General features: G+C 32.2%; 1 protein-coding gene across 1 annotated transcript in view; it reads left to right on the forward strand.

Moving 5' to 3' along the window:
• The window catches only part of LOC145276882 (uncharacterized), a 126,195-nt gene that overhangs the window by 69,638 nt on the left and 40,940 nt on the right, over nucleotides 1-15,617 (forward strand). Inside the window, exons 4-8 of the mRNA XM_080128306.1 lie at nucleotides 1,774-1,988; nucleotides 3,651-3,811; nucleotides 5,764-5,875; nucleotides 6,615-6,660; nucleotides 12,590-12,681. Of these exons, the coding sequence (XP_079984432.1) occupies nucleotides 1,774-1,988; nucleotides 3,651-3,811; nucleotides 5,764-5,875; nucleotides 6,615-6,660; nucleotides 12,590-12,681 (626 nt within the window). The remainder of the gene's footprint in view (nucleotides 1-1,773; nucleotides 1,989-3,650; nucleotides 3,812-5,763; nucleotides 5,876-6,614; nucleotides 6,661-12,589; nucleotides 12,682-15,617) is intronic.

A 15,617-nucleotide genomic window follows, 5' to 3' on the forward strand; every position in this document is an offset into this window, starting at 1 on the left:
AAGTACTTAAACTTGAACTCTCACTATCCATATAATGTAAAGAAATTATCCATTGCCTAAAACACCAAACAAAATGTAGTAAGAGCAATACATATCAAGAGGAGATGGACAGTTTAAGAGATACCCTCCCATGAAACAACTATCCAGAGAGCATGATCTCAGCTCTAAGAAATCTGAACCAGACACCAAAGAACTCCACTTAGAAACTCTCCACAGTTTGTATACCATACACGAAGGGTTTGTCAGAAAAACTACAAAGAATATGTAATCTGTATAACATCAGAAGCGATTTGACTTTCCAGAAACATCTTGTGTGAGTCAAGCTCCTTACAGAAAAAATCATGACTAATAACTGTGTGTATTGGATCCGATGTAAACATGGAAAACTATACAAAGGTGAGACATGTCTCCTAAAAGTAAGCTTAGAAGAACATCAAAAAGCTGTAATATGTGGTGTTGCATCTCAAAAATCATGTGCTATGTTGCCTAGAGTGTGTTTGAAGTCTTACGACAGAAAGTATAAACATCTCTCCAAAAGCAAAACTCTGAAGACAGTTTATTGTTAAATCAACAGGTTTATTGAAATAGAAGAAGGTAAAAACTGAAAACAAAGAAAGAATAAAACAGAATTAGCGTGAAGCTTGGGGTGGAAGAGAATGCAGTAAATGCTTAAAAATATGGCTGACTTGAATAAGTCCAGAGAAGAAAATACCAACAAAATAGAAAAGTAAGAAAAGAAGATCAAAGTCCCAATGAAGAAAACAAAAGAAAAAACTTACAGTGAAGTTCTGATGTTAAGGAAAGAAATGTTGAGGCAGTAGCAGCTAAGCCCTTGTGGTGGTCACCCCATAGAAAGGGAAAAGGAAAGCACTGGTGTCAGCAGTGAAGTGTCACAAATTGTCCCTCCAAAGAAAAGGAACAGTGAGGGGCAGTAAAAAGAACTGCGAGTCATGACATGTGGAGAGATTAAAAAGTCGAATATGGCTGTGACCATATATGAAGGGGAAAGAGAAACCATCTACTTTTATGGGATGAAGAAAAAATTATAAACAGAAGAACAATGGAGAAGCAGCACATGATGGGTGATGATCAATCACTTAGTAAACCTAGTCTAGAATTTATGAGAACCATTAATTATAAGTAATAGATAATATATATAGTATTAATAAAGCAATAATTTATGTGTGTGTATGTATATCCTATATATATGTGTGTGTGTGTGTGTGTAGTGATAATTACATCTAGAAATAAAAGAGGTTTAAGGCTCCTAAAATTTGTATTAGAATTGTCCACAAGCACTTGTGGGTCAGTTGTTAAAGTACTTGGAAAATTTGGTTGTAAAAATGACCTTTTTCTGAAGATTCATTCCTAAGTGTGGATGACTGCAAATTATCCGTTCATAGTTGACGGAACGAGAGCATGATATCGCTGTGAATTAAATAAAGGGTTTTGTTCAAAATTTCGATGCAGATTCCTAAGTTTAGCTCAAAGGTTCCTGAGTTCGAAGGTCAGAATTTATATCGACCTAAATGTTGTGAAAAATAAAACTCAAGATGAGAACAGTGGTCCGAAAAATCCACGTAATATTAATAATCAATCATTATATAATAATCCACATAATCAATGATTATCTCAAAAATGCACATAATATTAATAATCAATGATTATCTCAAAAATGCAGAAACATAATGTTTTAAATTTATTTTTGATTAACTTTTCTATTATAATTTACTTTTAGAACTTTTAATATTTTCTTTTTTATATCTATGTAAGGCTTACGTCGACGTACAAGGACTGCTGGACCACCAGACTCTTCTGTTTTACTGAATCAGTTACGGCAAGAGGAAGTCATCAAAGAGAAGAAAGCACGTAAGCGGCATACAGAAGAACGGCGTGCAGCACAAGAAGCTCATGTGCAGGAAATTATCGGGTGGGAAGAAGTCTTGTTGGAAGAACCATTGAATTCACAGATGAAGGCCATGTGGGAAGTGAGTTTTTAGATTAAATCTTTAATTTTTTATTTTCTGGTTTTCATTTTTAAAACGATTTTTAGTTTTACACACTAATAAATTCAGGGCCTAATTAATAAAACCTCAACTTTTTAAGGACTCAATAAACCAATAAATAATAATTAATAAAACCTCAACTTTTTTAAGGAATATTCGACTTTGTTCATCAACATTATCTCCTTCGCTGATGATACACCGATTCCAGTGCTTCTCTAACAATTCAGTACCGTTTTTGTAAAATGATTTGTCTTTTGCTTCAAAATATACATAACTTTCTGGTATCATTTCTTTAGAGCTAAATCTCTTCCCCTGGAGCATTCTTTTGTGGCTTGCAAAGAAACAGTAGTCGCCAGGAGCCAGATCTGAGAAATTCAGTTGCTATTCATGTAGTTTTATCAATGTGCGATCAATTTGAGATGGTGCGTTGTCTTATTAAAAGAGCACTTTTTTTTCATTTGTGGGTGTTTTTTTTTTTTTCACCTCCCCCCTTCAAATTCACCAACAATATTATATAATGTCCACTATTAATGTGCTTCCTTTCTCAATGTAATTGAAGAATAAAATACCTTGTAAATCACAAGATAGACCAGAATATTGCCTGCTATTGTTTATGTCTTTTGTAGCATTACACAGTTTTCACCTGCTGTCATTCACTAAGATGACTCTCGCTTTGAAGTGATGAACCATGTTTCATCCACTGTCACATTAACGCAAACTCCTTTTTCTTGCATTGTTGATGGTTTGTTGTTTTGGTTAACTATGAAAAAAATGTTGTATTTACTTTGAACAGTTTTCTCGTTGACAAATCTTCATGCAACAATCGTGAATACACTGTCTTATGATATCTTCAACTCCTTTACAATCAGTTAATATGAATTTGTGGAATTTTTTATGTTTTTTCCAGGACAACTGCTGAATTTGGTCGCTCTGAACATTCAGCATCATTTGTGTCCATACAACCGTATTTCAAATCAATATACTATCTGTTAACTATTGTTTCTAACAGAGCAGAAAACGAATAACGCTCTTTAAGTCATTGTTTTGCTTGAACAGTATTTTCCACATCAGAAAACAATGCTTTATCAACACACAATTCAGATTTTTTTCATTGTTTTCAAAATTTAAAACAGTAACTTTCTTTAAATAACTGTAATTTATAAACTAATAATCTTATTAGACTTAAATTGTGACATATGCCATTTGAAGGTTAGTACTTTAAAAAAAATTGTGGATTCTTTATTAGTAACACCATCTATATATCAAGCTTGTGACTCATTGAGTGATGTAACAACATTTAAAAAGAAACATAAACTGATAATGCATATTGTATAAGTTTATTAACTTCGAACAAATACAATTAATAAAACACTTAATTCCAACTTAAAAGATAAAAATGTACACGTCATTTAAAGGATCATATGAAGTTTCATCTTTTTAGCATGTATAATTAAGTTATTTAAATTTAATGGCATTTTTTTTAATTTGAATGTTTATAACTATTAAACAAAACATATTTTTACACAAGATTTAATGTTAATTAGGATTGTCAACAAAATAATTGAATAAAAATTTGTTTATTTGACCTTTTTATTATTGTAAATATGGTAGAATGCAATTTATTTATTTTTTGCACCATTCCAGTTACCACAAATTGGTCATTTCTTGTTTCTATGCCAAGAGCCTTTGTATTTGGCTGAAGTACCACAATATGAACTTGAACGATGTTTTCTGCTAACTCGTCAAAGTACAACTATGCAAAGAATTATGAGTTCCTTACTAAGTACTCCTCATCAAAGAACAAAGTAAGTTTTGTTTTCTTATAATTGTATAGAATAAGATAATTCAGTTGTTGAACTGAGTCAAATATTTGATTCTAATGAACTGCATACAAATTGTTTTTTCTTAAGATATTCTAAGTAAAGTGACAAAAAGTAAAACTGGATGTGTTCCAATGCTTCTGTTAGGTCCACTCCTATGTTTGGTTGTTCATAGTTATGTAATGCCAACCCTGCATCTGGGAGTTGCCATCTATACAGTTTGCCTCAAAAGCATGCTAATGACAGGGAATGCACAACAGACTAGAAAACATATAAATATGATGTTTGAAAAAGAACATTTATATCCATAATGAAAATAACACATCACTGAAGAGTTAGCATGTAAAATTCTTTTAAGATGTACTTTTTAATAAATATTAGATGTAGTATTGATATAGCATTACAAGTTGATTCTTTTCTTTTAAACTCATTATAATTTTAAATAAAAAAAAAAAAAATTGAATTGTGCAAATAGCAAATAGTATTAGTAGGTCAAAAGTTTTAAGAATTTGAAGTGCTAAAATTTGTTTTGATTTTTTTTTTTTTTTTTTCATTGGACATTTTTATGTGAGCCAAAATATGAACCTCCTCATTTCAAGAAATTTAGGTATTTCTCCACCATTTATTTATTTTTAGACTATTCTTAAAAAAATTTGGTACCCTTATGTAAAATTATGTGCTCTGATTATGCAGCAAGATTTTATATATCGCTTTACCTTAAGCCATAAATTATAAATTAAATTTCAATTTCAAAGTTTTAAAACAGATACATTGTATCATACAAATTGTGAGTCTATTAATGAATGTACTATATTATTCACTTGGTTGAAGACAATGGAAAGGTCCTCTATGATATAAATAGATAACATTAATTTCATTTAACAAAATATTTTTCAAAATAAATGTCATTTGAATTCTCCATGATACTAAAATGTTCCTGTTGCTGCTATTATTATTATTAATATTCCATGGCTTGTTCATACTTATTTCAGTCCAACATATACAATGCCCCATTTTATTTTTTCCAAATTCAAAAGAACACTACATCTTAAAAAATAATTGCATGCTATCAAAAATTAAATATTTACATATTATACATAAAAATAATTCCAAAATTATTAGCTATATGAAACTTAATGATATGCATCGGCTTATCAATTCCAAATATTCTGTGTAAACTTTGCACAGTTGTAAGTTTGTTACTAGTGATCATAGGAATACAAATCCAGTTTTGGTAGAATTAGTCAAATTAAACACCCTCTGAAATTTTTACAAAATTTAACCTTTTGCATTTTCATCAAAATCAAAATGTATGGAATTTTAAAATTCAACAGTTCTCAATTCTGTCAGGTTTTATCATTTTTTTTCTTTTTAATTGTTAACTCACATATAAAGGCACTCACATTCAATATGCATGAAATTAACATTATTGGAATCTTTATTTATTCTTTTTCTATCATTACAGTTGTTTTAAATATTTGGTCACAAATAAGAGAAATATGGCACATTATCTATGAAATTTTGCCCATGTCCAATGAAAATATTTTAGAAGCTTGTAATGCTAATTAATATTTGCAATATTACTTATTTTTAATAAATATTGGATGTTGTATTTTAATCTTGAAAAGCGAACAAAAATATCTATTAAAATAAAAAATATCAAGAAAGTGTAAAAAAAAAAATTCATTTTAAATTGATAATTTTGTATAAAACGAAATCTTCATTAATGTTTTAAAAATAAACCCACTGTGTTTAATATTTAATTTTTAATAAAAAATGTAAAAAAAAATCAGATTAAGTTTTCATATTTCTCTACAATGAAGTAGAAAGAGAATCTCTTTTAACCCCACCGCCCACCCCACTTTATTTATGCTTTCTGCTATTTTGTACAAGTTTTCTTTTTGTTTTAGTATTTTTTGTTGTTAAATATTTTGCAGACTTTATAATCATCGCCATCGAATGCCTTACAGAGTTTGGGAAGAGAAATTACAAAGCAAGGTGAAATTCTGGTATGATGTTCTTGAATCATTTGAAGGTGATGTTAACAAGGTAATTGTTAGAAATTGTTGACTTTTTTGTTGCAATGTTTCATTTAATTTTTTGGAGGGTAACAAGGTAATTGATTACTGGGGGGCACAGACAATTGTTGACTTTTTGACGGTAACAAGGTAATTGTTTACTTTTTTATGTTAACAAGGGAATTAACAGATTGTTGACTTTGTGTTTCAGTGGTTGATTTATTTTTTGTAATCAGGTAATTACATTTACTTTTTTGATGCTAACAATGTTTTATTGTAACAAGGTAATTTAGAAATTATTGACTTTCTGTTGTTCACAGGGTAATTTTTGTATGTTAAAGTAATTGCTTATAAATTTTTTATTTTTTACTTTGATAATTGTTGACTTTTTGTTAACAAGGTAGTTTTTAGAAATTGTTGACTTTTTGTTTCAATTTTTCATTCAAAGAGGAACAATTATAAATATATTTTCACTCAATATAAACTTCATTTTTTTAGTTTCGTTACTTATGAATACAAAATTGTATATTTTTCAGCTATTGCTACTTCCTTGTGATTTCAACATGTGCTAATCTTATTTTACCAAAATTTTATGGGCCATAATAAAAATTCTTATATTTTTCTGGATATTTATTTGCTACTTTATATCAAATATCATCATTGTTTTGAATATATAAGGTTTATATAAAAGGTATGCATAAAATCTAATAAAAATCAGGTCTTTTATTCGAGGTCTATAATTTAAAATAATTTTTTTTTTATTTTTACAGGCAGCAGAGAAATTAGGTCTTGATCCATTTGCCTTTGATGTTATGGGTAAGTAAACTTGAACTGCATTTGCTTAAAGTATGAAAAGTAATAGTATTGTATTTATAAAATAGATCTTTTCGTCTTTTAACTAATAATATTTCATTAAAACCTATTTGTATTCATTTTAATTATATTGTATACTAGCTTTCTCTAACCAGTATAGCCCAAAAGTTATGGTAATGTTGTTTTGCTGGCTATTTGTAAAATCTAAACAGCTTCCAAAACCTCCAGAACAATTTAGAGTGATTAAATGTACTAGCGTATATCTGGGGAAATGTACTGCGGAAACCAGAAATTATCAATTCATATGAGTTAAAAAGGATTTGAGAAGAGTGGAAGTTATGATCAGCTGGAATAAGATATGACATGAATACTAAAAATATTTAGAGTAATCTGTACATGTCAAAATTTGAATGAAAATCAAACTGAGTATAGGGGTAATAAAAATAACAAGAGGATTTGTTCTGTAAGAGTAAAAGTTCCAGACTGAGCTGACGGACGTGCTGTGATTCCCCCCCCCCCCCACTCAGGTGAGATACGTTCTTTATAACTCCGATTGAAATTTGTTTTATATTGCCATCCACAAAGATTAATAACTTGGCCAATTTAAAAGTTACGTCATAATGTGCAGCAACCGATTGTCCTTGGTGTGCGGGTAAGTAAAAATATCTTGAGATGGTTCTTCATCACGATTGTTGATGTTTAGTAGATTCACTGAGTGACTTTTTTCCTTTTTTGTTCCATCAGAGGTAAATTGACTGCTTTTATTTTTATCATTCTTTGTCATCAGTGATCTCTTCCCTTCAGCCTCTTTCTCTCCTCAATTACTATTTTTGGCCCTGGCAAAGGGGCATCAAAATACGATACTTATACTCTCTCTTGTTTGTGATTACTTACAAGTTCAATGATTTTGGGTAGTGTATGATGGTTTATGTTGTCTGAAGTAGATGGGTTTTATGCAGATAAGTATTAGGACTTGATGTGACTAGCTGATTGATCGGACCTCACCATCTAAAGGCAAAGTGATATGTGGGAAAGTGGGGGTGCTGAACCCTGACCTCCAACGTCTTCAGTCACCAGGATCTCATCCTAAGGCATCATCTTGCCACTTACAGCAAACAGTTTGTCCCGTTGAGAGACTTTTTATTCTCTGCAAAGGAACAATCGTTGTATTCTGATGCCCCACTGACATGGCCAGAAATAGCGATTGAAGAGAGAAAGAGGCTGTAGGGAAGAGATCACTGATGACAAAGAATAAAATGATAAAAAGAAGGTGGCAAGGGCAATCTATTAGTAAGGAAAAAACTACTACAAATAGGGAATATAAGGCCAGAAAAACAGAAACCTGAAATACTAACAGCCACTTACTAGTGTGAGTATACCTTCCTTGTATCTTAAAGACAAACGACCACTTATTAATATGATGAGCTTAAAATAAGGTTTTGTCTTTTTCGAAGTAAATCTAAGTTGAAAACTTATGGGAAACTTTATTCAATAAATTCAATTTAAAAATATACAATGGTACCCTTTTTTTTCCAGCTGATTTAAGACTAATCCGATGCGCTAAATCCAAAAATCACATTGGTTTTGCTCAGATCAAGTTTTGGAGTTATGGTCACATGTTGTTTTTTAAATTTGTGTTCACATGTACATATGAGATGCTTTAAATAGGTTTCCAGACTTTTTTCATATGGGAACTTTTATTGATAGTACAAACATAAACTCTAGTCCCCTTCAAAGTAATCTCTTTCGGCTGCAATGCACTTGTTGTACTGTTCCAACAACTTTTGAAAGATCCCATGAGAGTCCTCTTGCATGAGCGTGTCAATGACTCTCGTCACAGCTTCTTTCATCTCAATTGTCTCATAATGACAGCCTCTAAGGTTTTCCTTTAGCTTAGGAAATAATCAAAAGTCATAGGGAGCAAGGTCTGGACAATAGGGAGGGTGAGGAATTGTCTTGATGCTCATCTTGGTCAAATAGTGTGTGACAAGGATAGTTATGAACCGATGCATTGTCCTGGTGGAAATGCCACTGACTTGATTTGAAGAGTGATGACCTCTTCTGATGGAATCTATTCCTGAACTCCCTTAAAACCTCAATGTAGTATTCCTTGTTGATTGTTTGTCCAGTGTAGATCATACCCATACTGTCAAAAAAAAAAAAAAGGATTATCATAAGTTTCTGGGTGAATTTGCTCTGTCTGGCCTTCTTGGATCTGAGAGAGCCAACATGCTTCCACTGGGAATTCTGTCTTGGTCTCTGGATCATGGCAGTAGATGCAGTTTTCATTGCAGGTCACCAAAGCATTAAAAACTGCAGGATCTGAATTGATCAGCTTGACCATCTACCTGCTGTCATGACAAGGTCTGTCTTTCTGATCTTCTCTGGGCACCCTTGGTACAAACTTTGCGCAAATCTGCATCTTCTGTTCCTCAAAAATAATTGTGTGTGCAGGTAACACACTGACATCAAACTGTGCACTTATAGTCTCTATAGACACACAGTTGTCTTTATACATGAAATTCTTTATTTGGCCAATCAACTTTGGTGGTTCTGATTTCCTTACTCCTCCCACATAATCACATTTACACACCGGTTCCCACTGGATCACCAAAGTTAAGCAACATTAAACCTGGTCAGTACTAAATGGGTGACCATTTGGGACTTTCAGGTGCTCTATGTGCTCTCTGCTTATCTCGGCATTGTTTCCAGTCGTCCTAGTCTTCTCCTTGCCACTGTACTCAAGCAGTACCGATTCAGGAGAGGTGTGGTTGGGGATTGCACAACCCTTGCCTCACAATTACATGCGCTACTGCCCCTACAGGGGTATCCTTTGTATTTCAAGACTGAACGGAAGCATGGAGTCCTCCCACACCTCTCATCATCTCTTACAGACCCCCTGCCTTCTTTGAATCTCTTATGCCATTCAACAACTGATGCTCGATTCATGCAAAATGGTCCAAAAGCAATCCGAAGCATTTCATACATTTCTGTGGCATTTTTTCCAAATTTAAAACAGAATTTTATTGCATATCGTTCTTCTAAAAGTGTCCTCACATTCAGATTGCATTTTTGAAATTCACCAGCTGTGACAATCAGGCTTTAGTAGAGTGTATTTCAGTTCCTGTTGTAGCTTTTTATTTGAACATAAAATCATAAAAATTGGTTAGTCATCTCATAAGATGTATAGCAATAACATACTGAATTTTCAAGAGTCTACAAAAAAGTCTGGAAACTTATTAAAGTCTACTCATGTGTTGAGCATTTAAAAAAAATGTTGGTGGGGGTAAAATGTCATGTTTTAATTGGAAATGATTATTTTAATGACAAGTATTCAGGTTCAATTGTTCTGGGTGATTATGTCAAAAAGAGATCAGTTTGAAGTCATAAAACCTAGAAATCTTTCAAATATTAGTGCTCAGCATACACAAAGGACTGGCTTGCGTGGGAGGAATTTATGCCTAGCAAAGAAAGGAACGTCATCAACGACCCTCTGGTAGACAGATAGAATATTCTTCCCACTGCTGCACATCAAGCTCAGCTTAATTAAGCAGTTCACCAAGGATGGTGACTTCACTTACTCATGCCAGACTTTTCCAGAATTAACCACGGAGAAGTTAAAAGCTGGCATTTTTGATGGTCCTCCGATTCAGCAGCTTATCAGAGATAAAGAGTTTGAAAACTCAATGCACAAAATGAAAATGGAAGCATAAAAGGAATTTCTTCTCGTAGTGAAGAACTTTCTTGGCAAGGCTAGAACTTAACAACAACGTGCTGACTGCTTTTAGAAATCTGGGCTGCAATATGAGCATCAAGATGCACTACTTATTTTCACATATGGACCAGTTTCCTGAGTTCAATGAGTAACAAACAGGAGGAGAGATTCCATCAGGACTTGAAAGAGATGGAGATCAGGTATCAGGGTTTCTGGACACAGTCATAATTGGTTGACTACTGTTGGAATCTGAAGAAAGACCTCTCTGCTGCTGAGCATTTTAGGAGTTGGAAGAAACAAAAGTTCAAGCCCTGAAGTTTGAACAATGATGAAGCAACATGTAATTTATGTGTATTTACCTTTATTAATGTCCACCATTCAGTTTACAGTAATTGATATTTCTCATCTGATCAGGTAATCTATATATGTTTTTCACAAAACATATTTTTCTCTTAAAAACATACTTCATCCTAAATATGGCTTGGTTTGCTTGAAGCATTGTTATAGAATAAAAGGTATTTTTGAAGGCTTACAATGCAGGAATGTACAGGCGTTATGAGTAGATAACTAAATAAATGAATGATAAATAATTCAATAATTTTTTTTAATATTATTTTTTTATTTATATTTATTCATCTACCTGATTTTTTTGTAACTGTGGATGGTACTTATTCGAAAGGTCCTTTCCCATCATTGGTGGTGAAATAATCCTCTTTCTCTCAGCTGTAAATTCTGAAGTGGCTGTTTTGTTTAGATTTTAAATCCAAACGCTCAAAGATCAATTAATTCCATTGCATTGTAAGCCTTCAAAAATACCTTTATATTTAGGATGATATGTGTTGAAGAAAAATCAGCAGATAATACCACAAAAATAAAATCAATTTTGTCACAAGATCTGATTTTTTTTTTTTTAATCAACTTAGCACAAAAAAGCTGATCTGATCTGATGGAGAGAAATGGATGCCAGTTCTTGATTCAGCAGTGCAAAATTACTCTAAATCAGTTGTAGACATCTAGACAATATTCAAAAAGTAATAAAATTGTGGTTCAGTGTAATTTGTTAGTTTCATATTTTAACATGACTTAGACCATTTCTGTACATTGTTTGAACAACTTTCACAAACCACTCTTTTGCCCCTAGTTTGCGTAAAAACCCACTAGACAGCATACCTTGGCACTCTGTCAAAAGCTTCTGCTATATCCATAAAAGCAAAATAAAACATAAACTGATCATGTTTCATGCAATATTTACCATTTTTTTGTTTTCATATTTTAATTGGAAAAAACTATTTTTGATTTTTAAACATAAAATGCATAACAAGAATGTATTAATGGTACATAAATAATGATTTTTTTTACATCAATAGCAGATATAAACTAGGAAATGAATTTTTAAAAAACATCAATGAAACTTGTAATATTTATTGAAATTCCTTTCATTATAGACTTACATTTTCTGATGTCATACTTTGCTTTTTTATTTGGAAATATTCTATACTAAAATGTAAAAACATTAATTTCCTACATTTATTATTTCCTATTCTAAAAATACATAGTTGTAATATTTTTGTTTATCTTCCCTCTTATTAATAGAACAAATGTTGATAAATTTTGATTTTATGAAAATCTATCATGTTTGCTTGATAGTAACAGCATTGCCAAATGGTTTTTAAATCTAATTTTGGTGTTTCTTTTATACAAGTGAAACATAAAATTTAGTAAAACCACCCATCTCTAATGACCAAATTTAGATTATTTACTATTGAACATAGCTTAATTTCCAAAGTTAAAAAGAAAAGAAATAAAATTAATATAACTTTCAAATTTATATCATAAAAATGAAAATATGTGCCAAGTATATTATTGTTTAATTTTTATATTTCTTATCTTTTTTCATACTAAATTTTTGCATTTTTCATAACCTAAAAGACTTACAGATCCTTGATCATTGTAAAACTTATTAGTTTCTGACTGACATATTGTGTATAGTAAAAAAAAAAAAAACATAACAAAGTCCCAATACAAAATAGCAATTATTTTTAGTAAAAAGAATACATTTTTGCAAAAATAAAATCTTTACTCAGTGAAATTATTGAAAGTATTTAATGAAAACATTAAATTTTAATTTGACTGAATGATACAGACATAATAATATATGACAAGTATTTTAATATTGAATTGGTTTAGTTTTTTATTGGTACATTTTATTAATTGTAGGAAAAAAGAATCCACTAATTGGAAAGAAATATCATGAATTAGGATTTTACAGGAAAGTCTGGATAATGAAAAGTGTTTGTGATCATGTTTTGGTAAGTGAACTTTATTTTTGCATAAAAAAGTTGGTTCTTTTTTTTTGTTTGTTTTTTTATACTTTTAATTCATTTTTATAACATGAACCAAAGTTTGTCATTAATTTTTATAGCAAGCAAAATACAAACAATCGATTCCATTTTGATTTTATGACTTACGAAATATTTTCACATGGAAATTAATAAATTATTAAAGTCATTAAACAAAGTTTGTCTTTGAAAACATATCTTTTAGTTTAAAATTAAATGTCAGTACCAAAGAATATAATGCACAAAATCTAGTAAATGAAAAGCATTGCTGTTGCTAGTTTTTAAAGTTTTCATGACATTTATCTTCATTAGTATAGTTGATCAAAAAATAAGTTAATGCTAATAACAGAGGCGATATCTCTAGGTATGATTAAGAAATTTGTTCTTATTGTTTACTGAAGCCTCGAGTCTGACACACATTTACATTCGGTTATGTTATCATAGTATGCTCTACAATAAAGCCTCTTCATACTTTCAGTTTTGTATGATACATCTCTTTTTATTGGCATAGTGTCAGTGGTTTACATAAGCTATTTTTAAAGAATTCAAAAAATAGTTAATAAAAGAGATATTATCCACCAACTAATTGGATGATTGCCTGAAGAGACTACTAATGCATCTTTTGACTCTCATTCAAACTTGTGAGTACAAGAAAAACTTCATTCAATTCATCAGAGAGTCCATAAATGAACTGTTTATTCGATTTTATACATATCTGTTGCTTAAGTATCTCTCAGTATTTCTGTATGCACCTTGAAGCACTGGTGCCTAGGAAGGAACAAGACTATCTCTTCCTTTTGAGGCATGGAAAAACAATTATCCCTTGACTGTATGCCCCATTACTCGAGGCTAACTAAGAGAAGTCACACCCACACAAGAGTTTCATAAATGCTGGTATGGAGGTAAATGATTTCAACAGACTCACTCCCGTCAAAAACAAATATTGTCCCGATGATGTTGAAACAAATTACTGCTGTGACATATGAAGTGTCATTGTCAAAGTATCCACATTTCTTAGCAAAAGTTTGGCAGATAAGACAGCAGTATGCCTTTCGGATTAGTGCCTCATTTCCTGAATTTTGATTCCATAAGGTTTGTTTCAGAGATTAACAGCCTTCATCAATGACTCACTGCTAAGCACTCCCACTCATAGCAGACATAATGATAGTCTCTCTAACAAGGAAATCACCCCCACATTTGGAGAATTTAATAGTCTTATAAATTTTATATGCATGTTCCTCTTTCGCCAGGTTTTAAGTTAGTAACGCAATATTATGGAATAGCGGTCATCCATATTGACAGCAATCAAATGTGAAATCTTCCTGGCATTCTAGCATTGGATTCTTAATTCTATGGGTTAGATAATTAGACATTCATGAATTCAGCATTCACGACATCACATTGTGACACTAGGAAACCTTAACCAAAGAGGACTTGCTTACCATGTAGTTAGGAAAACATTTCCTGAATCAGGTGATCAAAATTTGCCAAATTACTTGACATCCTTGTTGATATTTTCTCATTTATCTCAAGACCTTAAATGAACAACCTGAAATAGACAATAGAAATATAAGTTCCTCCACATCAACATGTTCACAAATCACCACCCCATGAGAATCGTCATGATTACTGGTGCCACATAGAACATGATTCAACATTCCACAAGTGCCATGATATGAAGATAATGGTAACTTCCCAGTCCTCCAGACTATTAGACAATTTATCCCCACTTTATGTAGTTAGAGAAACCTGGTTAGCTCTGGAAAGGGAACACAATCTGCTATTTTGAAGGCGTAGTGAACAAAGATCTCAAACCAAGATACTTAGTGATATTCCATTCATGCGCAGAAGCAACCTGTCAATTAGACCTGCTAAATCAAAGATATGAATTGACAACATTCAGATAACATTAATATCAACTAACATGAGATGAGGTGGTGTGCTGCCACAAAGTAAAACTACAATTGTATCTTATGAGTACTTCTATACCTGATGGTGAAGACAAACAGTTTGCCGTTAAGCATCATCAGAATTCAGGTGGCATAGTATCAGTCAGAACTTGGCCACAACCCATCAACAACAAGGAGTGCAGAAGGCAAGGGGTAGTTTGTTAACATTAGTAGTAACCCACAACATATACAGCAATCACAGGCTGTATCTGCATTCATTCCAAAAGCAACAGCTTCTGGCCTAATCCCAATCAAATCCCAAGAGAATATTATTCCCTGTATGGTCATCGATCTTAATGACCTGTTATCCTTGTCAGAAAAGACTAGATTCCAACAATGTTGAATTCTCTGGTGTATTCAGATTAGATCTACCTAAGGTAAAGATTCATCTGATCACTTTGAAGCCACAAATAATATAGATCTGACTCGACCATCCCACACTTCCATCCTACAAATCATTGGCAGAACAAACTTGCTTAATTTGCCAGCTCTTGAACAGTAATGTGACATGCCAAGTCTGCTCCTTAGCACCAGAGGACGAGGCCACCAGATTTAGGACTTCACTTGTAGAAATCATCAGAGATTCTCAAAATTCTCTCACACCAGTAGTTCTGAACATTCAAACTTCAGATAAACACTGGCACACCTGCAGGGAACTTTCTCTTCGAAGAGACTTAACAACATCAGGGACATGAAGAGGTATCTTCAGACCTCCACATTGGCTCATGACATCCTAAGGGTTGTTCATCAAAATAATTTCCTTCTCTCACAACAGACTACAATCATTGCCTCACAACATACTCTCTATACCTGACTAACAACATTACATATTAAACTAGGGCACCTCACCAAACACTTTTATGCATTGAATTTGGCTTTTATTCGCATATCGCCGATGTGCATCCTTGAGAAATTCTCCACTTGTAGCTGTACCTTACCCCAGTGGAGACCCCACCT

The sequence above is a fragment of the Euprymna scolopes genome, chromosome 5 (assembly GCF_053919585.1).
Source record: "Euprymna scolopes isolate OS-2025 chromosome 5, ASM5391958v1, whole genome shotgun sequence".
NCBI classification, from domain to species: Eukaryota; Metazoa; Mollusca; class Cephalopoda; order Sepiida; family Sepiolidae; genus Euprymna; species Euprymna scolopes.